The 23,431-nt window shown below is 47.2% G+C and overlaps 1 protein-coding gene across 5 annotated transcripts in view; it reads right to left on the bottom strand.

The window, feature by feature from the left end:
- The window catches only part of Cyfip2 (cytoplasmic FMR1 interacting protein 2), a 119,241-nt gene that overhangs the window by 78,601 nt on the left and 17,209 nt on the right, over positions 1–23,431 (bottom strand). For all 5 annotated transcript variants that reach the window (XM_021175633.3, XM_021175634.3, XM_021175636.3 and 2 more), the window contains exons 2-11: positions 20,725–20,864; positions 18,861–18,950; positions 15,195–15,272; positions 13,489–13,590; positions 10,232–10,413; positions 8,328–8,424; positions 7,009–7,137; positions 4,862–4,966; positions 2,834–2,925; positions 798–915 (exon numbers count right to left, since the gene is read on the bottom strand). In XM_021175633.3, coding sequence (XP_021031292.1) covers positions 798–915; positions 2,834–2,925; positions 4,862–4,966; positions 7,009–7,137; positions 8,328–8,424; positions 10,232–10,413; positions 13,489–13,590; positions 15,195–15,272; positions 18,861–18,950; positions 20,725–20,841 — 1,110 coding nt within the window. In that variant the 5' untranslated portion in view covers positions 20,842–20,864. The remainder of the gene's footprint in view (positions 1–797; positions 916–2,833; positions 2,926–4,861; positions 4,967–7,008; positions 7,138–8,327; positions 8,425–10,231; positions 10,414–13,488; positions 13,591–15,194; positions 15,273–18,860; positions 18,951–20,724; positions 20,865–23,431) is intronic.

Genomic DNA, 23,431 nt, shown 5'->3' with positions numbered 1-23,431 from the left:
CACAGCTATGTGTGTTTAAACGGTATTAGGAACGGACTATTCAGAACGCTGTCTCTAGCCGTTGAAGGTGACATGGGATGAGTCCTGTGCAGCTGATAAATAGTTACTGACCTTTACTCCAGACACGACACATATGCCAGGCACCCCATTAATTATCTCAGTGAACCTTTCAACGTATACACTGTCATTACCTCCATTTAAAAAAACGTCTGAATTATTTTTGATTGGCACAGCAATTGCAGATCTCTATGGGACACAGTGTAAACATGCAACACCTGTTTACAGTATGTGATGATCAGACGGGCTCCCCGGTGTACCTATCACCCCTGATGGCGTTTCTTCCTATGGAGGATCATAATTATCATCAAACACAGGCCCTCTACTGTGCGATAGAACATTAAAAGTGGTTTCTCCTACCTACCTATTTTAAACCCATATTTTTCTTAAGTATTTGCTATTTAATAAAAGTACAAATACTCCAAGAAGAAAGCCGGAAGGAAACTCTCTCTCCTATACGACTACCTCTGTATCTGTTAACAATACCTTCTCTCTCCATCACTGACGGACTCGCTGCCCACGCCCATCCTCCTCTGGCATTACTAGCATTATGGCCCTTTTTGCAGGTGAAAGAATTGAGGCACAGAGATACTGAGCATCCATCCTAGTCTGACTCTGAGCCCACACTTCCAACAAGGCACGTTCTTACCTCTGGCAGTGCGTTCTCCCTACTCCACGATGCCCTCTCTTGCCCAGCCTCTCTGTACAGCTGCGGACCCTGGACCAGCCACAGAACTCACCTCGCTGTTGCTGTAGCGAGCCAGCTCAGAGATGAAGCGGATGTGATCATCCCGGATCTGAACCATCTGCTCACAGATGTTGTACTGGGGGCTGATGCTGCTCTGAGTGCATGTCCACCTGGGGAGGAGAAAACCACAGGATTTGTGCATGGGTCACGGCTCCAGGCACCTTCGTGGGACAGGCTGCTCCTGGTCCTCAGACAACATAGCTGGGCTCCTCTGGGTGAAACCAAACGGTAAAGTGGCTGCCTACACCCCAGAGCCTGCTCTGTAGGCACCATGGCTAGAAAGAAGAGTCCTGTCTCTGCCTTCTCCAGATTTTTACCATAGGTGTTTCTGGACACCAGTGCACAATACTCACCAGGTAAGTGAGAAGGCGAGAGCTAAGATCACAGCCTCTCTGTGGCCACAAAAGGACAGAATCACAGCCAAGCAAAGCCAAGGGAGGCAACCTCCCTGTCTTTCCCAACAAGGACCTGGCGGCATGGATGTACCCATGGTGGGTGGCTTTCTATCATTCTGAGAGGTGTGGCCGGAAGCTCCTCCCTCCCTCCCTCCCTCCCTCCCTCCCTCCCTCCCTCCCTCCCTCCCTCCCTCTCTCCCTCCCTCCCTCCCTCCCTCTCTCCCTCCCTTCCTTCTCTCTTCCCCTTCTCCTCCCTCCTCTCCTCTCTTCTTTCTCCTGTCTTCTTGAAAAGATGCCATTAGGGAAAAAAAAACCCACCATGGATTGGAGAGGAAATAAATGAAGAAAAACCTTCACTCTCTGCCCCCTTGCTCTGTCCAGAACTAGTGGCTCAATAGACAGATCAAGAGAATGGGAAGCCAGTAGGCAGGTGAAGGGTTTGGACAGAACTCTGATTTAAAGCTCTCCTCAGGATTATGAGGAATGAGCCTTCCTCTGGCTTAGACGCCTCTAGCTTTTCATTTTGAGCTGTTTATAGAGGGACACTGTTGCTCAAACTTCCGACTCTGTCTGAGAAACTGATATCTGCCCACCCAGCCTCTTTCTCTAAGACTGCCAGACATGAATTTTCCAAAGGATTCATCTCTGGGGCTCCAGATATATATCGGTTATAGGTCAAGGACCCCTTTGCAGGTATCTTAGTTTTTGGGGGGGACAGGGTTCTAATGTAGCTGAGGCTGGCCTTGAGCTCCGGATCCTCCTACCTCCAGCTCCCAACTGCTGGGAGTATAGGTGTTTGTGCCTTACCCAGGCTCTGTGGGTATCTTTTTAATCCCAGCTATTAAGACGGGCTGCAGCAAGAGGATCACAAAGTCAAGGTTAGCCTAGGCTACAGACTGAGTTTATTTAATGAGTAATGACCCCAAATAAAAAGTAAGAAGAAGCTATAGTTCAGTAGAAGGGTACTTGCCCAGCATGGGAAAGACCTCGGGTTTACTTGTCAGTGCTGTGAAACTAAGAAAGACACTGACCAGAGAGTGGCAAGGACCAATCACATGAATAGATCATGGTCTTGCCATGGTCTCTTAGTTGTAGATAACACACATGTAGATCTGAATCTGACATCAGAGGGACCAAGGCTGGAGCCAGATGAAATCCCCCCTCCCCAAATATCCCAAGAGCCACTAACTTTCCCCCATGCCTTAGCATAGACTCCCTAGAACCACGGTTTATTAGAGGACATAGGGGCAAGTTACCAACCCAGGTCATAGCTGAAACCATCCAAGCCACACCGTTAACCACATACTTACTGCAGAGTCACAAAACCTGAGCAGAGACCTGAACCAGGGTGATGACTGCTGCCATCAGTAGACTCCTGCTGTCCCACTGAGGGGAGGGGGAGTCACCGCAGAGCAGGACAGGGAGTGTGGCTGTGCTCTGAGCCCTTTAGAGCCTGGTAGCTAAGGGCTGGTGCAAAAGGGCTCAGAGCACTCAAGCCATTCCCCTCCTGGCACTGTGGGAATCCACTTGCCCAGGGCTCTGGGGAGGGAGGAGGGACTGAAGTGGTCCCTCAGCTCCCTGCCCAGGCTGGGCATCCTCACAGGAGCCAAGAGACATTACGGCAGGCACTCACTTGGACTTGTTCTCTTCATAGTGAGCACTGGTCTTAATGTATCTGGCCAGCTCTATCTGCATGTCGCCGAAAAGGGGTACCACCTGCAGCTGCTGCAAAGGAAGCAAACAGAGCATGTGAGATGGCTCGTGCAGGCCGGGGCTGATGTACCGTCGGGGTGGAAGGCTTTAGTGTGTACCTGGGGCCGGTAGCTTGAATGATTCCTAATAGCCATGGGGTCCTGGTGCCCAGAGGAATCCCAGCCAGCATACAGGCCCTTGCTCTGCCTCCGACCAACTGTGTACTTCAAGCAATTGACACCACAGAGCAAAGTGACTGATCCAGGGTCACATAGGTGAATAGATGAAACAGAGGACCAGATGGCTAGCTTCCTCATACATGGTCCTTTCACCAGCTCAGAAGATTTCTGCTGCTCCAAACATGACTAGGAGCCAATGGCAGTGAGCTATTGCCTGCGGTGGCATCTGAGACTTGTCCACCTTATACCTAACTTAAAGTGCAGATAGCTGAGGACATGAGGAAGGGAGGCTACTGTCTCCCTACATATGTCTCTCCTGCAGTGGGTACAGGACCAGCAGCTTTACAAATACTATCTCAGCAGAGCCTGGCTGCATAGGCCTGCACTCCCAGATATTCATGACACGAAGGCAAGAGGATCTTATGTTCATAGGCTTCATGTGCATTATAGTGAGACTCTGCCTTAAAATAAAGTAAAAAAAAAAGTTGGGATATACCTAATGATAGAGGCCTTAATTCTCATGGGTGAGACCCTGGGCTTAATTCTAAGTACTATAAAACCTAGTCACCCAACCTTCCTCTGTCTCAATCCACATATAACCAGACTGAGTCAGTTCTGCCTCCCTCCCTCGGTACTCACACAGAGATTGACACATAGGGAACTTAGTCTGTTCAGGAAATCAGACCAGATAGAGCAAAAGCCAGGATCAGAACCCTCGGCTCCAGGAGGTCTAGTTCATGACTTTCTCAAAGGCACTAGGAGGCAGTGGAGCCAGGCCTGGTTGTACCTTCCTTCCTCCTGCCCGAAGGCAGACATAGCAGTTTCCCAACATGGGGTCTGTTTTCACCCTGGGCAGATCTGGAGAAAAGCTAAGAAATCAAGCCACAAGACCCCTGTGACTCACACATCTCCTCAAGCCTCACTCAGTATCTGTCACAACACAACATCCCCTCAGGGCAGATCTCACATCTGCAGGACCCAACATTACAGCCAAGTCAGAACAAGGGTTCAGTTCCAGACGTGACATCTCTTTGTTCAAACACCAAAGACTTAACATTTACCTGCGAGTTTTTCTTAGAGAGTTTTGGGGCCCAATGGTCGGCCCTCAGAGGTGCTTGAGAGGATAAGCGTAAACAGAATGCTGCGAGCTATCGTGCCTAAAGGGCAAACATGAAGCCACTTAGAATCCAGTGTTTCAGGGCTGGAGAAGTGGCTCAGCAGTTAAAAGTACTCGCTGCTCTTTCAGCGAAGCAGGGCTTGATGCTAGGTACCCACACAGCCGCTCACAACCACCTGCAACTACAATTCCAGGGCATCCAATGCCCTCTTCTAGTCTCTGTGGGCACTGCATACATGGTGCACACACCCAGACACAACACCTCTCTATACATCAGATAAAAGTAAATCTTTAAAAAAATTCTAGTCTTTTCTTCTGTCTCCATGAGCTGTAGAGGGTGATGAAAATTCACATCGGTTTTGACTTCTAGGATACAACTATGTCTTTAGAGGAAAGATGTTAGGAAAGGGGAAAGGAACACGCAAGAAGACTTACAAGGCCTCCGTGGAATCCCAGCCGAGTCCCGAGGCTGGGCATCACCCACACGTGGGCAGTAACCTTGCTTTAGTGAGTACAGCTGGGGCCTGCGCTTTTATCTTCCTTTTCCCTGAGAATCTTTAGATGCCTATGACCATCTCCACAGCTTTCTGGCCAATGCCATCCTTTCCTTCCACCAGGGATCTAGGCCCCAGTAATTCTGTGCCCCTGCTCGGCCCCAGCACCAATTACTAACCTTAAAAAACTTATCAATTTTGCTAAGGTTGATTCTCTTCTTGGCATCCAGTTTGTAAATGTTACTGACATTTCCGTCCATCAGATAGAGACCAAAGCCCATCACCTAGAATGAGAAAGGGGCCACGTGTAAAATCCTCATCACACCTCCAGAGCAGCTAACAAACATGGGGGCTGTGATGCATGCGTGCACACTCATGTGAGCATGCACAAATTCACTGGCATCTTGTAGAGACACACGTGCTATTTCAAAATCACACACATCTCCAAATTAAAACAGAAAACATGTGCCTAATTTCAACGAGGAATTTAGTATATTATTACAACAGTTACTCTGGGGCAGCGGCTGTGGTTAGGGTTTAAGAAGTGTGGCCTTGATTCTAAAGATGAGGAATCAGAGACATAGGCCGGCTAGAGAGTTTGCTGGAACCACACACACACACACACACACACACACACACACATGTTGCTGAGACGATCTGCAAAGGGCTTAGCCTAGGATCTCCATCCAAATGTGGGTTTATAGATCCTCCGAGAGAGAAAGGACCTTGTTGTTTCCCAGAGGTGTTGAGAGGCAGACACTGGAATAATGAGAAGTGACCATAAAATTCTCCAGAAAAACAACAATGTGAAGGCCATTGTTAAAGAGCAGATCTCCACCTGAAGATGCTGATACTCCTGATCTGTCAGCCCACCTGCTAGTCACTTTAGGTAAAAGAGCAGCCGCAGGGACACGGTCAGCTGTGGAGACACAGGAAGTCACTCCTCTCTACCTTTATATCTCACGGGGGGCGTGGCTAAGAGAAGAAGCAGAGGATGCCTCTGACAGCTGCTTCCTGCCTGGTGCATTCTGTCCTGCAGCAACAGCGCCAGACTGTCCTGTGAGGGCTTCCATCGCCCCCTGGTGGCCTCTGAGCTCACTAACCAACTGCAAAGAACCAACCGTGCAACAGCTCAAAACAATGCTGGAGGCCTAAAGAGGATAGAAAATGTGTGTGTGTGTGTGTGTGTGTGGTGGTGGTGGTGGTGGTGGTGTGTGGTGTGTGGGGAGGAGCAGGTCTATGCAGGCATTCAAGGCTGATGAGAGAGGAAGGCCCAGAACCTGAAGTCATCTAAACCTGCTTTGAGATGGAGTATAGTAAGGCAGCCTGCGGAGCATCAGGCTTGGGCATAACTGCTGTACCACCCATGTTCGGACTAGGGAGGAGAGGAGGCTAAAGCTGGGGCAGCCTTTGCTGGTTTCTGATAGCCCAAGGAAGCTGGAGTGAGCGAGTCACAAAAGCCATGCTGCCCTGGGCTATGGTTTCAATATGTTTCGTTTCCCTGAACTCTGGCAAGCATTTAAGCCCCAAAGTCACAGGGCCATGACTTTAAGAGGGTGAAACCTGATGGATGTGGTAGCCTACACTTGTAACCCAAACATTTGGGAGGCTGAGGCTGAGGATGGGGTATTGAGAATCCAAGGCCAGCCTGGGCTACAGAGAGAATGTCTCAAAAAAGAAATGCATAAATTAATAAATAAAAAGAGGTTGAAACTTAACCTCCTAGTTATTAAAAGAGAGGCCTCTTGGAACAGAATTGGATTAGCTCTTTAGAGGCCCCATGACTGAATACTGGTGTTTCTATTCGGGGACACGAAATAGTTCCACCATGGCATGCCCTCAAAGAAGCCCAATATCACTTCCAGTCTCCAACATTGTGGGCTAATGGCCCAGTCAGTCACGTGTGCTTGTGGCACAAGTCTAAGACCCTAGCATTCATTCTCTAGCACCCATGTAAAACCTGGTACAGTGGAGCACGTGCATAACCCCTCTGATGGAGAGGGAGAGGCAAGCCAATCTCTGAGCTTGCTGGTCGGCTCTCCAGGCCTAATGGGCGAGCCCTAGATCCCAGTGAGAGACAGCACGTCAGATAAAGAAGATTTGGCTGGAGCGATGTCTCGGTGGTTAAGAACAGTTACTGCCCTTGTAGAGGACTCAGATTTGGTTCCCAGCACCCATGCTGGGCAGCTCACAATAGCCCATAACTCTAGTTCTAGGTTATTTGACACTTCTGGCCTTTAAAGACACCCGCACTCGTATGCACACACCTATACATTCACGCGCACGCACGCCTGGCAGGAAGCTGTGTCAAGAGGGGAAGTCTTACCTTGAGCAGCATGTGTTTTTCACTGGGCGTCAAGTACATCTTATTCTCATAGTAATCAACACAGATGTTGACAATGTCTGCCAGCAGCTCCTCATAGCCCGGGATCACTTCCAGTTGCTGGTGAAGACACTAAACAACAGCGCCACCCACTGGTCAGGCGAAGCAAATGTCTTCCTGCACCACCCAGAAGGCCCAGAGCTGGGCTGAATAAGTGAGCACTTTGATCCCTACCAGATCCCTCAGGGCCCTAGGATTGCTTCCGTGGGATGCCAGATAGGACCCACATGGAACTTGTCCTCACCTGGGTGATCCTGTTGTGATTGGCCAGGAAGGACCCAGGAGGAGGGAGCTTTCCTGCCAGCAGGGGCTGACACCTGACTCCCCTTGGATGCTAGGCATTAGCTGGTTGTCCCTGTTCACCTCTCACACAGGAGCCTAACAACAGCCCGGCTTTACAGATAGGCCCTGCAGTAATTGTTTCAAGGGTCTCTATGAGGTTTCTTCAGACAAAGGCAGGGAGAAGACCCACCGAGGGAAGGAGTGACAATAGGTAGGTATCTCTTTCCTGGTAGGATCCAGGAGCATCAACAGTTAAGGAAGGTTTCTCTCTATCCTTTCTCCCCATGGAGGCAAACGAGGCCTGCAGGATACTCTTGGATAGCATCGGGGGAACTCTCAACAGAGAGCAGGGGGCTGAGACTCCATATCCTTCTCTAGTGACAAAGAAGGCCCTACTATGGCCAGGCCTTTGGGATGTCTTGGGAGCAGCATCACATTCCCTCTTGTGTTGGCCTGGGTCCTGCAGACACTCTTGTTGTTACTGAACTGTCAGAGAGATAGGTCCAGCTATGACAGCCACAAATGCAAGAGGAGAGGCCGAGTGGATACACCCTGGCAAACTGGTGGAGGTAACTGTGCCTTCCCAGGCTCTTGGTCATGTTCTGGGGGCTTTTTGTCTCCACTTCATTAAATTTCCAAGCCAGTCTTATGAGATACATTCTCATAATAGTCTCAAAATAATATGCCCACTTTATGGATGAGTAAACTGAATCTCTGACTTTGCCCGAAGTCTGATAATGGACCTATGGTCAGGCTTGTTCTCAACCTAGAAACTGATGTGGGACACACAGCCCTGTGTGGGAAGCTTCCAGAGAACTAAAAGGGGGGAGGTCACTGGCTGTAACTTTACTCCCATGAAGGGCAGTGGAGACAAATGTGGACTGAACTTATGTTTCATTCCCTGGAGTCCTCTGAGCCTCGGGGCCCTAGGATTGCTTCCGTGGGATGCCAGACAGGACCCACATGGAACTTGTCCTCACCTGGGTGATCCTGTTGTGATTGGCCAGGAACATGGACAGGTTCTGAGATTCCTGGATGGACTGGGGGTCCGCCATCTTCCTTAGGAACTGTGCCGCTCTGAAACACAGAGAAGGAAGCAATAACAGGGTGCCCGGGAGTCTGTTCCCACTCCTCAGCCAACAAGAGACACCGAGCGGATGTCACTGGCTCTGAACACTGCAGGTGTTCCCAAGGTCAGTGGAAAATGTGTTTGGCAGTCCTTTCTCTCAGGCCCTTTACGCCCTCCTGACAGCTGCTGGGTATTAAAGGGCATGAAACCACAAACAAACAAAAAAAGCCCACTGGTATCTCAGGGTATTTAACGGAAACCAGGGAGGGATGGTGAGACAGGGAGTGGGGGCAGTGTCCTTGAGCTCCAGGGGAACTGCACAGTGAGCCCAGAAGAACTGAATCACAGGCAGGAAGCTTCATTTTGTGTGTGTGTGTGTGCTCTGTTCATTACAGGAAAATCTCAGCATCCTAATTTTGGGTTGGTTTGTAGCACTGGGGACTGGACCCAGGGTACTGTGCATGCCGAGCAAGCACTTGATCTCTGAGCTATGTTCCCAACCTTGTTACTATTTTTCATTTTTGAGATAGGGTTCTGCTAAGTTTATTAGGCTGGCCTCGAACTCGCTTGAACTGATGAAAACCACCAAGGACTTCAGTCCTGTGCTGCTAGGCCTAGTCGATGATTCTCCTGCCGTAGCTTTCCGAGTAGAAAAGATTTGTCTTTCCCTCAACATTCTTATGCACAGTATTGCACGGAAACATGGGATGACAGATGGAGGGAGGGAAACAGAGAACACAGGCTGGGCTCAACTGTGTCCCAACTTAACCCAGCCTGGCACAGCTCACGTCACAATAACTCGTGAGAACGGGAACAACACGCCTACCTGGTTTAGGACACAGATGTTGGCTGTGGTCCTGATGGAAGTGGTGGCCATACAGGAAGTATATGGGGAAGGATGCTGTGCTGGTGGCTATCTGTGATATCTTGAGTTGACCTTGAGATGGGCTCTAACTCTTGGGCAACCCAGGTTTCACATCTGCCCTCTTCCTTTCTGTAGCTGACTTGAAATCCAAGGGAAGTGTGGCAGGATAGGAATAATGTGCCAGTGATATGAACAACCCTTCCAGGAGGTATAGACAGACACAGGTGCTCATCTGAGCCTTACCCAACTCCCTGGGGATCTGATATTTTGTAGAGTTCCCTGTCATTGGGTGGCTACATCCTGGCTCCTGGAGATGAACAACCTCCTCCCAACTCCAGCCCTTTTTTTTCAACGATGACATGGTCCCCTAATTCTGTCAGATCACCTCCACCTGACTCAGTGACTGACAGAGGGATTAGCAAGCTGGATTGATAGCAATCTTGGCCGGGACTTTCCGAATGCATGAGGAAGGAGGAACTTTTTTCTGGAAAGCTGGGGTTATGCTATGGGCTGGCAGGAAGCCATTGCAGGGGTCTATCTGAGAAAGGAGACCACGGAGAGGCGGGTCTGGAGGAGAGCTGGTAAGAGAGATCCAGCCAAATGCAGCCACTGGGGTAACTGGGGGAATGTATGCCTGGCTTTGTAGATCTGGGACATAAACACTGGCTTCTGTTTCTTACAGAAAATGACCATGCAATGCCTTATGATAATCTTTCTGCCGTGAGGTAGGCATGGCAGAAATTGCTCTGCCCCCTAGATGGGGGAGGTGAGGACCAGATGCCATCTTGGGACATCAAGCCTGGCCAGCAATAACTCTTTCTTCTGAAGCCCCAGCTCGGAACTGCCTTCCTCAGATCACTCTGTCACAACAGCTTGGTTTGAGGAAGGCTATTCTATTACTAGGGAATAAGACAGTGAGAAGAGTGCAGGGAGCAGGGAGGGCTTCTGACCTCTTGTAGGCAGAGTGGTCATTCTTCACACTGCACTTCATGTTCTTTAGCTCGTCCAAGACCGCGAACATGTTGATGAACTTGCCCAGGGTCAGCAGGTAGGCCTCAGAGACAAAGTCCTTCCTGCGCTCAGCGTGACACAGCCGCTTCACCTCGCTACAGAAGCGCTCGATGGCCTTGCGCTGGAGACAGAGGAACAGTGTAAGGGACTCATCTTTCTCTGAGATGTCCCCGTTTCTAAAGCTAATCGTGACAGCGTGCTAGAACCTGCTCCAAGTGAGTTTACTTTATGAATTAGTCTAAAGCACATTTGCTAAAAAGCGTCATGGCCCCAGTGTGTGAAATGCCCGGAGAGTAAGCAACTGATTAGTGAACACCTACCATACTGTATATATATATATATATATATATATATATATATATATACATATATATACTATATATATATATATACTATATATATATATACTATATATATATATACTATATATATATATATATATATATATATACTATATATATATATATAGTAGTATAGTATAGTAGTATAGTAGTGTATATATATACTATATATACACTACTATACTATACTATATAACCACAAAAACACTGTAAGGGCTGAGGTCAAGCAGAAATCAAAACAAGAAGGAAAAAAACCAAAACTGTCCTAAGGATCATATATGCCAATTGAGTCATAGAAAACAAAATAAATTCTTTGCAGCAGAATTTCATACTTGATATGGCAGGAAATGAAGAAGGGATGGAGGTTGGGAAGGGCTCACAAAACTGTTCCTCTAGGGAGAAAGACTGAAGTCACCAAGAAATGACCTTGTACGGAAATAATTTGAAAGAGAAGAAGGACCAGGACAAGGGAAGGAAGGAAGCATGAGCCATCCTGCAAAGGCCCTGAAGCTGTGGGAGGCCTAAGGAAGCATGAGGCTGGCCTCAGCTGGAGTAAGCATACGAAAGAGCCAAGTCAATGCTGTAGGGGCTGTGGCTCTTAGAGGCTCTCATGAGGGCGCATGTGTGTGTAGTATAGCCTGTATCGTACAGCGGTAGTGTGGCTTCAATAATAATGCTGAGAGAAATCTCATCAGTCAATCAATTTTCTCCATATGACTCCAGCTCCTGTCAAGTTGACCAAACCCTAACCAGCTCACAACCCAAGAGAAACGAAGAGCCTGCAATGACAGAGAAGCTCTTGCAGGGGTCCAGTTTTTATCCCTAACAGACCTGAAGGGGAAAACACCCTCACCTATCACCTGGTAAATGGATGAATAAAATACGGTGTATGTGTGTGCACAGTGACATGGCATTCCGTCAGTAAACCAGCCAACCAACCAACCAACCAATTAGGTTCTGTCACCTGCTACACTCAAACACACCCTACCAACTGCAAGAGGCCAGGCATGAAACATCATGTCCTGTATAACTTCATTTGTAGGGAAATGTCCAAACAGGAAATCCACGGAGTTAAAAAGCCATTTAGTGGTTGCCTAAGGCTGAAGGGAGAGGGTGTTGGGTAGTACCGAGGTGATGGATCAGGAGATTTTTCTCGGAGGGGTGAAAACATTCTAAAACAGATTACATGATGAATACCCAACTCTGTGAAGACACGAGAGCATGCTGGGCTGTCACTCTAGCTGGTAAATACGATGTCAAAAGATCTGTCACCTGTGTGGTGTGTGTGTGTGTGTGTGTGTGTGTGTGTGTGTTGGGGGTGGGGGAGGAGAGTAGTTCAAAAGCAAGAAGAAGCAAAAGTAGTAATGGAGGGATAGCGAATAATAGAGGAGGAGGAAGAGAAAGAGGAAAAGGAGCAGGGGAGGATGGCTGCTGAGTGCTTAGAGTGAGCCTCGTATTGCTGGGGAGTTTCACTGTTAACTGCTACTGTTTCTATGCTTAGCCAGTGGCCACAGTGCGAGGCACATGGCTGTGAATCATCCCAGCCTTCCTTCCTTCCATGTGCACCTCTTTAGGGGAAGCTCTTCATTTGCCACCTAGTCTCTGATGGCTCATCTCTCTTGGATCTGCTTCCCAAAAGAGACTTTAGGCTCCGGGAAGTCAGGCCATCTATGACAATAACAACAGCTGTGAAACACTTTAAGCTGTCATAGGGCCCTCCGGAGCTCCTATAGAGAGACCGAGTTTATCTTTTCCACCACCCTGAGAGGCAGGCTTCATTTCCCTGTGCTGGTGTGTGGGGGTGCCTGTATATGTGTGTGCGCAAATGTGCACGTGTATGTGTGTGTACATGTATGTATAAAGTGAGTCACACACAGTTAGGAAACAGCAGTGCTGGGTTTTGACCTAGCATTGCTCCTGACCCAGGCTGAGGCACCTCCCCAGTATAGTCCTAGCTCTGGCCTAGACACAGTAGAGCCTGGCCAGTGTCAATGCTCTATGCATGGAACATATGTAAGGGTGTGGGTTGTATATGCTGTGTGTAGGGTATAGACCAGCTTTGAGGTGTTCTCTGCCACCCTCACAGTTGCCAGTGAGTCCCCAGGAAGTGACTGGCTGCCCACACCTTCTGTCCTTACACATTATCTCCGTCACTGTGAAGGCCCTTGGCCCTCTTCCTGTTCTTCCTCCTCTTAAAATGACTCTTCCAGAGCTCCCAACTGGTCTCCTGCTCCTCCATGCTTCTCCATCCCAGCCTCTTCCCACCTCCATCTCCCAAGCATTTCCTACCTAGTGGCCAGATTTCCTAAAAGCTCAGGTCAACCCACATCACCCAATCCAAAGCTCCAGGCTCACAGTGCTGCCCATCTCATGGGTCCCTGTCCTCCCACCCCAAGCCTCCCCTTGGGCCTCTTCCTTGCTTTCACTGTTTTGTGGCTCCCTCCCTCCCTGTCCTTCATTTCTTGAACACACTGATCCCTCCAGGCCTTGGGGCTTTGCAGGACCTCTAGTCATCCAGGTCTTAGCTCCATGCCATTGTCCCTAAAGTGGCAACTACCCGTAAATACTCTGCAGCCTACAACTGTTGTAAATTGTATTTTACTCACGCTTTTACCTTGTCCTAAAAACTAGTGTGTATTTTCGTCGCTCTGCGCTCCAAGCATACACAAACTCACTAGGACACATCCTCTGTGGAGGCGGGGACACCTGTTGGCTTGGCTCACCCACAGGGGTGTAGGTGGCTCTCAAAAATACTAGCTGGACAGAAACAAAATGATATGGCACCAAAGTCTAGATGTGGAAGGGTGGGGGACTTCGTGAGCCTTCTGCTGTGGACCCGCCCACACCCCACTCACCTGAAAGTACATGAACTTCATGAGCTTGGTGACCTCTGGCTCCAGCACCTCCACTGTCTTCTCGTAGATCTCGACCCGATTGGGCTGCTCGTTGCACTTCACCTGTGAAAGCGAGAGGCTCCTTCATCATCTAGGCTCCCAGCTGCCACCTCAGGAGCATGGCTCACCGGTGCTGCTCATGTGGCATCGTGTCGTGGGTGAAAATGGTTAGGGTCACTGTAGCGAGAGGGAGCTGTAGAAGACTGGCAGGCCCCACAAGTGCTCCCTGGAGACTGGCTGTGGTAAAGGGGCCAGCTGATCCCAACACGGGGCCCTGCTCCTTTCCCTGCTGGCCTATGCCCGCCTTCACAGTTGGCTACATTCGTATGTCCATGCATGTCCTCTTCTCTTATCCCGATGCACACGACCATGAACCAGTCTCCCCAGCCATATCCAAGTTAATGATGGGTAACCTAAGCTGTGTCATCCAGGGACCCATTTCCTCTGTCTGGTGCTTTTAGTCAGCATATACCTTAGTGTCACATGCCATATGTTCTGTGAACACACATGCGCCAAGCCTGCTCATAGGCTGGCTGGGTGTGAGAGTGAGTCAATGCATTTTTTTATCTTTAGTGAATCATTATGTAGCCCATGCTGGCTTGAAACTAAAGATCCTCCTGCCTCCTCCTTCTAGGTGCTGAGATTACACGTGAGTACCACATACACTGGACAAGGATAATGTTTTATGATTATCAATGGCTAGATAACTGCCAGTGGGCCATTAAATGGACAAAGTGATACAACCATATATATTCGTACACATATACCATTACAAACATTAGAAGGGCTAAGGTGGATCTCTGTCGTGACTATGAAAAGGCATCACCACACCTGAGAGGCAAAAAGGCCACAGAACAGTTAAGTATAATTTGACACATATTATATTTAATTTTACCTATCTATCTATTTCCATGGGAAAAGGCACTTGCTTTCAAGCCTGACTGTCTGAATAAGGGAAAACCAATTTCTACAGATTATCCTCTGACTGACGCATGCATGCCACGCTACATATATACCTTCCAGTGAGAAAGAATAAATAAATAAAAAAAATTAAGACAATCAACTGTTTAAGAAAAACAAAACCAGGCTTAGAAAATGTGAAAAATACAAAAAATTTAATAATAGTTACCCCTAAATATGAGGGCTAAAAGGAAGAGAGAAGGGCTCCTCTGTTTACTTGATGTGCATATAGTTTGCTGACTTTGTTACCATGGAATCCACTAATTATGCAAAAATGTCAATGATAATAAAATCATCTGTATTTTCAACAAGTCCAAGACAGTGTAAAAAAATGAGAACAATACGGTTTTGTGGAAACGATATGGATTTATAAAATATGGTCATGCCAATAAAAAGACCCAGAACCATCTGAAGCACAGGGTTTAGGTGAAGTGAGACAATATCACGCTTTAGATCCTTTGTGACAGCCTGGGTGGCAAGAGACATCAACTGCCTTTGAAATAAAATACTGTGCCCTGTATGTGCGGGGAAACTGTTTTTAAGACCCTGGGCATGGACCTTGTCAGCAGCACTATGGGAAGCACTTTGGGTCAGAGGCCCAGATTTGTTTCCCGCCACCTGGGGACCTCAGCCCTCTGGTTTGGGTTCAGGTTGGAGGAGCACTGCAGAAGCAGTGAGGCCTCTCTGAAGGGCAAGGATGGTCTCACCTGCGGGATGGCCCGGGAGCAGCTGCGCCAGGTGTACAGCATGACTGCATAGTCGTGGCCCTCCTCTAGCATTTCATTCTGAAACGGCAAAGCACAGTCATCAGGGACATATAACACTAGGGCCACGGACTTCTCCAGGCTCTCATCGGGACCACCCAGGATGTAGGCCGGGGCAGGCAATAGCAGCATCACCTGGGGGCTTGCTGACAAGGCTGTCTGAGCCCCTGAATACGAACCTATATTCCAGCATAGTTCCCAGGTAAGTCACGAGCACCTTATATCTTAGAATAGCTGATCTAGTAAGAACTTCAGTGAAAGCCAGAAGAGAGGCCACATATTCTACGATTCCTTTGGACAAAATACCCACAAGAGGTACAGCCTTATGGACAGATTGCAGTTGATGGAAACACGTGGGGAGAGGACCTGGGTTGACTGCTAAAAATTCTAGGGTATCTGTATGGGGCAATGACATTAGATGGTGGTGACAGCTGTATAACATTGTGAAGATGATTAAAAATATAGACATATATATTTTAAGCAGTTTCCAGTTATGGAAAGCATTCTCCAAAGAATATTAGGAGACAAGAATTAGCATTATGCTTCCTCTCCTTGAAAATATATTTAGGGAAAAATGAACTTTAAAATTTAAATCTATTTATCATATTCACTTTATAATACATTTTAAAGGCAGAATCCAATTTAACTTGGAGTTTGCTACTTAATTGTGAATCTTCTCAACAGCGATAGCTTCCACTCTTAATTAAGAAGTCAGTAACATGCTGTCCCTGAGGGAAACAACCAAGACCGACCCATGGGCTGCCTGCTTTCTCTTCTGTCTGGGCACACGTGTCTAAAAGAGGAACTGACAGTAATGTAAGGAACACGTGGCTATTCTCAGCCCCCTACCCCCACCCCCCAGTGCCCTCAGCAAGTATAATTTCATTCAGTTAAAAAAAAAAAAGGCCGCAGCAAGCATCTTCAGATCCCAGGCTCTGTGCCAGAAACAGAACTGAAAACCAAGATGTGCACTCTGCCCTCTGGACAGTTCAACCATGGTTGTTATATAACAAGCCCAGAATACAGAGGTCAAGATGGCGTGGTGGAAAGAGCTCTGGATGTGGCCTTGGGAACCTTGAGTTATTGGCCATCTTTTATATATGTAAATTATATGTATAATATAGTATATTGTATGTGGGTATTATATATATATATGTGTGTGTGTGTGTGTGTGTATATATATATATATATATATATATATATATATATATATAGAGAGAGAGAGAGAGAGAGAGAGAGATACATACTTCTGGCGCTGTGGATGACTTTGAACTTCTGATCTTCCTGTCTCTACTTCTCAAGTGTTAGGGTTACAACATTTACCACTACGCCTGGTTTATGTGGGTGTTAGGGACCAAACTTAGGGCTTTGTGAATGCCAGGTAAGCAATCTACCTACTAAGCAGTAAGTTTATGCAATTTGCCACAGCAGCATCAGAAAACAAACAGAATCATGTTTAGAGCCAGCCTGTCCTTTAGATTTGCCTGCCTGAGCCTGTGACCTGGTATCTCGGAGACAGTCTGGTTCTGGTTCCCCGAACCCAAAGAATCATTATGCCAGCTGGAGTTGACGTTCGGTTTTTCTAGTGTATACGATCATTACAGCTGTTCCCTGGAATCCCCACCCCCACTCTTTCATGCTTCCAGTAACAATCATTTTGAGACTCTCATCCAGTGTATCTGTTCCATTCACTCCTCTTTATAGCTCATTCTAAGACTAATTACAGATCAAGCATGGCTGAACCTGAGTTCGCCTCCCTTTAGTGATAGGGTCTCAATTCCAAGCTTGCTTCAAGCTTCCTATGTAGCTGAGAAAGTGATCCTGAACTTTTGACCCTCCTGCCTCCACCTCCCCACAGTTGAGATTACAAGCATTTGCCAGACTATACCCAGTTTATTTGGTGCTGGAGATTTGGTTCATACAAGTCAGGGCTTTGTGTGTTCTACACAGGCACTCAAACAACTGAGCTTCGTCTCCAGCCTCCTCTCTGCACTTTGAGGAAATGAATGAAAGTCGCTCCGTTACAGGCTCCCCACACGCCATTCATACTTGAGACTGTGACTCTGTTTCTGGGTGGGCCCATTTGAAAGGTGACTGAAGCTCAGAGGAGATCATGAGGGCAGACTCTCACTCAATCTGTCATCCTTATAAAGAGAGGAAACTTGGGTAACACACAGAGACATCTGACACCCAGGGGTTTGGGAGGAATGAGACTGAGTAGCCAGGGAAACATCAGGAGAAAGCAGCCCTGTCGACAGCTGGTCCAGGAATTGCATCCTCCAGGGCCATGGGAAGCAAACACCCATTGTTTAAGCCGTTTACTCATGGTATTTTGCTATGGCAAAATGATCTCCATGTCTAGACCTCATCTCCATCAATGCTACGTACAGTACCACACATAGACACACCCCAATTTTGGGCAGTCTGAAAATTCTGTCTTTGCTCATGCTGATGTTCACCTGCTAGCCCCCTCCCCATCTCTTCTCTGACTGCTTCAACCTTCCATGGGATGGAGAGAACCACAGAAAGAGGTCAGGACCGTTCCCAAGTTCATGCAAGGACTTACTAGCTGTAGGACCATGAGTAACTTGCTTATTAATTTCTCCAGACCTCAGTCTTCTCATCTCTACAATAGGTATAATGATCCCTTTGTAAGCCCCCGGGTTATTATGAGGCTCTGATGCTCTCACACAGCAGATTGCCCTGTCTACATTTCAAAGAGCAGTGTGTACAACATATGCTATCATTACCTTCTTACAAGGCTGTACTAAAAAGTGGCTTCCTCCATCAAGCTTCCTCTGGCCTTCTCAAGGCCCCTTGAAAAGCTGACCTTCAAACTTTTATCACAATGTGGAACATTTATACAGATTTATATTTGCCTGCAATAAATATTCCAAAGGCCAAGCTTTGTCACCAGAGAGTCCTAAGTTTAGAACTATCACCATTCAGCAGTGAGACCCCCGAGTCAATTTCTTAACAGTTGAGAGGCTTCAATGTTGGCCAGCTGAGATATTGGGGCTGCCAATGACCTACCTCACAGGGTCTGTGTGAGGATTAAATGAGACAATGACCATGAAATGTCTGCATAGAAAAGGTGTTTGGTTGCCTTGTCTCTTTCACACTTGACTCACCAAGAACTGAGACTGGCCCCACACTAACTCTAGAATCAGCTCACAGCAGGCACACAATGCATAACAAATGAGTTGGGTTTGTAGAACATATCCCGCACAGTGAGAAACGTCCAGGGAAATGGTGCAGGAACCCACAGATGAGGAGTCTAGAACTCTACAAATGTCTCTGAGGATAAAAGGGAAGAAGAGAATTCTGCCCTCTTAGGGTCAGACCCTACGAGGAATGGAAAACAACTGGTTTCATTTATGAATGATTTAGGCCAGCGGCTTCCTTGCGTCAATAAATAATATCTTGCAAAGCCACATCACTGTCATTTTTAGGAGGATCTTTTTTTTTTCAGGATGGACTTTCCTAGGTCCCCTGACTATGGCAGAGCATACTGGGGGAGCTAAGCACAGGTCTGGTGTGGGAAGTTGCCCATGGTTCCTCCTGCTTCTGCGGGGCATACAGCTGCACATGTGGGTCATGGAGACTTACCATGCTCGAGTGGACCGTTGCCTGCTCAATGTACCTTGCAATGCCCGTGACAAATGCATTCCTGTCCTCGAAGTTCGTGTCAAAGTTAGCCTGTGGAGGTAGAGGACAGGAGGGACATTTGGTTATTGGAAAACACATCCAAGCTGGCTGGGTGTCTAGGGAACAAACAGTTACCAACAAAAACCCACAAGCTTTCTGTGGAAACCTACTGCCCGGTGGCTTTAAATATTACCCCCTGGTCAGCTAAGGGCAGACAGGCAGTACCTGCTTCTCATTGGTAACTGGTTTCACTCAACCAAGCCTCAGAAGTAACCATTTAATTCCAAATTGGCACTTTTAGATTCCAGTTAATAAGGCCTTACTGATAGACTTTGCCTATTTATTCATGGGATAAATGCACTGACTTTAATCTGTTTTATATGCATGTCATCATGAATTAAAAAACAAACAAACAAACAAACAATCTAAGCACAAGGAAACCATACTTCCAGCTAACTAAGCAAGTCCAAACAGCTGGTAAAAGTCAAGGTGTGCATGGCGTTTATCCAGTCACTGAGACATGTGTCCCTGAGGGTGCACAGGTGTCAATGCACGAGTCAGGCCATGGATGCACTTTTTACAACAACAGCATGGGAAGATGGAAACACCCAGCAAAAGCCTAAATAGATGTCAGTGTGTACAACAGGCTGGAAGAGACCACGAGCCGCCTAACCTAAGGTGGTTTTACTGCACTGATGCCCGAGTAATGGCCACAGGAAAAGATTTTCTCGCTGTGATTTTTTTTTTCTTTTTGAGACAGAAGTCCTCTCTGTAGCTCAGGCTGGTCCAGACTCCCTGAATGCTGGGATTACAGCTGCGAGTCACCACAGCTGGCTCCACAATAAATGTTAAGAAAAAGATGAATTAGAAGTATATATATTTATATAAAATGAATTCCTATTTTAGTAAAAAGAATAACTATATATCATATATACTTAACAAAATGTTCATGAACACAGAGGAGGGTATGCTGGGATAAGAAATTTCTATGTTACACTTTTCCATTTTGTTTATAATGAAAATCTCTCTACATATAACTAAAATTAAAATATGCTCATATAGTTGAAATTGTGATCTGTGTTAAAAGCTACTTATAAGTCAAATTTAGGAAATGAATCTCCAAGTATGTGACTGATATATGTAATTATTGAATGAAATGAAAAAATTTAATTATATTTATTCATAGTTCACCATTTAAGACTTAGCAAAAAGGCCCAATGTAGCCCCAATTTCCAAATTAACACATTTCTTCTCAACATGACATTCAGCCTGACACACCCAGACAAGGGGCTTGGGCCAAGCTGCCTCTTGCTTCATGGATACGCTCCTTACTGGGCCTGCCAGAGTCATAGCTGTATGTAATGGGATGGTGGTTTATCGAAAGATCTGATCTAGGGCCAAAGCAAACAACTGTGACCCACTTCCCTGAGCCACGGGTTGCCATGCAGGCTTATGTGAGCTCTTGTCACGCACATGAAGGAAAAGTAATTACCCAGGCAGACTCTAGAGGCTCCTAAGCTGCGATATTTAATTCATGAGATCAGGGATGCCATAATCCGGGTGGTGCAATAGCAGGAACAGTCCAGAAGGAATTCGGGGTCAGAACAGATCAACAAACGCTCCCTAGGGCAGGGAAGCGGTTCTGGCACACATTTGTTAGTTAATCTATTCCTTCCACCGGGATCCTAGAGTGCACGGGGACTCCATCAGCTCCTGACCTTTCACCTTCTCGACACAGACCCCCTCCTCCCTGTACTTCAGGGCAGGTCCTTTTACAGGACCTCTGGAATCCAGGTCTCTCCACTGACACTGTTATTTCTATTACCTGGTACATGATGGAGGATGGTGGGGGCTCGATACATGGCTGCTGGTCTGGGAGGGGCAGTTCCTCCAGCAGGTCCACGTTGGACAGGGCATCTTCCAAAGTGACGTGGGTGGTCATGGCTGCGGCGCCTGTCTTTCACACTGATGGAGAAGAAGAGAACGACAAGGGAGAATTTCAGACACCTCCAAATAATTCCTTTGTCCTCATCCTGCCCAAGCCCCTTCTGGAGGTGGAATGGGTCAAGGGTCACCGAGGTCACTCTCAAATACCACTTCCTCATGGGTATTGTCTACCTACCTACACCTTTAAAATCTGAGTCTCACGGTCAGCGAGATGGCTCAGTGGGTAAAGGCACTCACTGCCAAGTCAGATGACCTGAGTTTGATCTCTGGAACCCTCGTGGTAAAGGAGAGACCTGATTCTCACAAGTCGTCCTCTGACCTTCACACACCCACCATGGCATGAACCGGACACTACTACATCATGTACACACAAAAATAATAAATTAGATAATATATACATTTTGAGGATACCTCAACTGAGCCTCATGCAAGTTAGAGTATGCCCCCACATGAGTGGTGGAGAAGCACAGCTCTGGGAAGTAATGAGACATGTGACACACACATGGTCAAGCAAGCAAGAATCTGGATTGATACTGGGCACAGGGACATGGGCCAGGACTCCTGTTCTTCTTAAGGACATTCATCAATTCCATTCTTAGATAATGGTAAAGGATAAATATCCATCACAGAACAGCCAGGATGATCAAGGGGACCTGGGTCTGGGTTTTATAGGCTAATAGAGCAGGGACTATATAATTGTTAACTCCTATAAACCAGCCTTGTTTGCATCAATGAAGAAGCTGCCATGTCCTCCCTTGGCCTGGGGACATTTTATGGACCACACCAAAGTAGCCAGGCTTCAGTGGGTATTTTCGTCTTGGACCCAGGCAGGATGAAGCTGATTAGATGTTAACTCAACCCCTTGCTGCTTTGCTGCCTGGCAATCAGGGCAGCTAACTAACCCAAGCTAATTGCTACTTTAAGAATATAGCACTCTGTTAGCAAAGGATTCTTTTTTTTTTTTAAACACAAATTTACAGGTGAAAACTGATCAAAAGCTTCTAACGCATGACTTAGGGTATAACTCGTGTTCCCATAAGTCGCCTCCGAAAATGATATCTTAAACCAGGCATAGTGGCAGATGCCTGTCATGCTAGCATTTGGGAGGCTGAGGCAGGAGGATCCAGAACTTGAGGCCAGTTTGGGTTACACAGCAATTTGTAGGCCTGCCTCTTTACGCAGCGACTGACCTCACACTGCATCCCTCAAGTGAAACAAAGACCAATACTGTGAGTTACCACAGCGCAATGAGATTCGAAATCAAGCATGCAAACTGGAACCCCCAAAGTCTCTGAAAACTCACGAGCACGCAGAACTTATTCACAGTGATTTCAAACACAAGTGGTAATTACTTAGAACTTAAGAGCATGAAGAAAAATCTTAAATACATTTAGTTGAGGGTAAGAAAAGTGGAGCTTGGGTCTTGAGAGAGAAAGCTCAGCGGACTAGGATTCTTGCTGCGCGTCCAGAAGGTCGGAGATCGGTTCCTAGCACCCAAGTTGGTTCAAATCCACCCGTGAATGCAGCTCCAGGGAATCTGGTGCCCTCTTCTGCACTAACATAAAAAAACAAAAACCCCCAAACCTTTAAAGAAAGAAAAGGGAAACTCCATTAGCCCCATGTTGCACTTAAAAAGATCAAAATCTCAATCCCAAAGAAACAAAGCCAGAGGAGTCGGTCATGACGAAGACAGCAGAGGTGAACTATAACCACCACAAAAACCCCAAGGCTTACAGAAAGATCAGGGACAAGGAAGCCAAACCTTTGCTACATGAATAAGAGCATGTAGAGGAGTGCTAGCCCAGCCCCACACAGAAGTGTGGTTAAAGGGCTGGAATCTCTCAATGCCAGGGACTGCGCCCTGAAAAATTGTGTCCAATTCCAGGCCACAGGGGCTGCAAAGAGCTGGAGTGTATATACCCAAGATCACACTGTGACCAGACATTTCCTTCAGGTCCAAGACTGGCAGGGCAGATGGGGGCTGGGCTGGTACAGAGCAGCTGACTAAATTCACACTCCAGTGAGTTTCAAACGCACCTTCTGGGCATGTACCCTGCCAGTGGCCCAGCCAGCCTCCAGGAAGGACACCTGGAACTCAGCAGTGACCTTCCCCTTCGCCTTTCTTCTCATCCGGACTCAAATTCTAAGTGTGGTGCTCAGGTCTACAGTAGCATGACTGCCAGGCCACACCAAAGCCTCTCCTCTGCTGCCACCACCTCCTCCTCCTCCTCCTCCTCCTCCTCTTCTTCACATTAATATCCTTTGATTTATATTTTACAAATTATGTGTATGCCTGTGTGTAGGTAGGTGCACATGTGTGCAGGTGCTGGTGAAGCCCAGAAGAGAGTATCAGATCCCCTGGAGCAGAAATTATAGGCAGCTGTGAGCCTCTAGATGTGGGAACTAAACTCGGGTCCTCTGCAAAATATGTGCTCTTGACTTCTTAGTCATCTCTCTAGCGTCTCTCTCATTTCTACTAAGTCTACTTGAGGGAGGGATAATAATTTATAGGGTATATGATCTATGACTACAAAGCCCAACGATTCCCTTCATTATGTCAGGCAATAATAATAATAAACCTTTCT

Source organism: Mus caroli, unplaced genomic scaffold (assembly GCF_978045245.1).
Source record: "Mus caroli unplaced genomic scaffold, Mus_caroli_1 scaffold_13, whole genome shotgun sequence".
In the NCBI taxonomy this organism is placed as follows: Eukaryota; Metazoa; Chordata; class Mammalia; order Rodentia; family Muridae; genus Mus; species Mus caroli.
The sequence above is the reverse complement of the archived record's forward strand: the minus strand, read 5'-3'. Positions and strand labels throughout refer to the sequence as shown.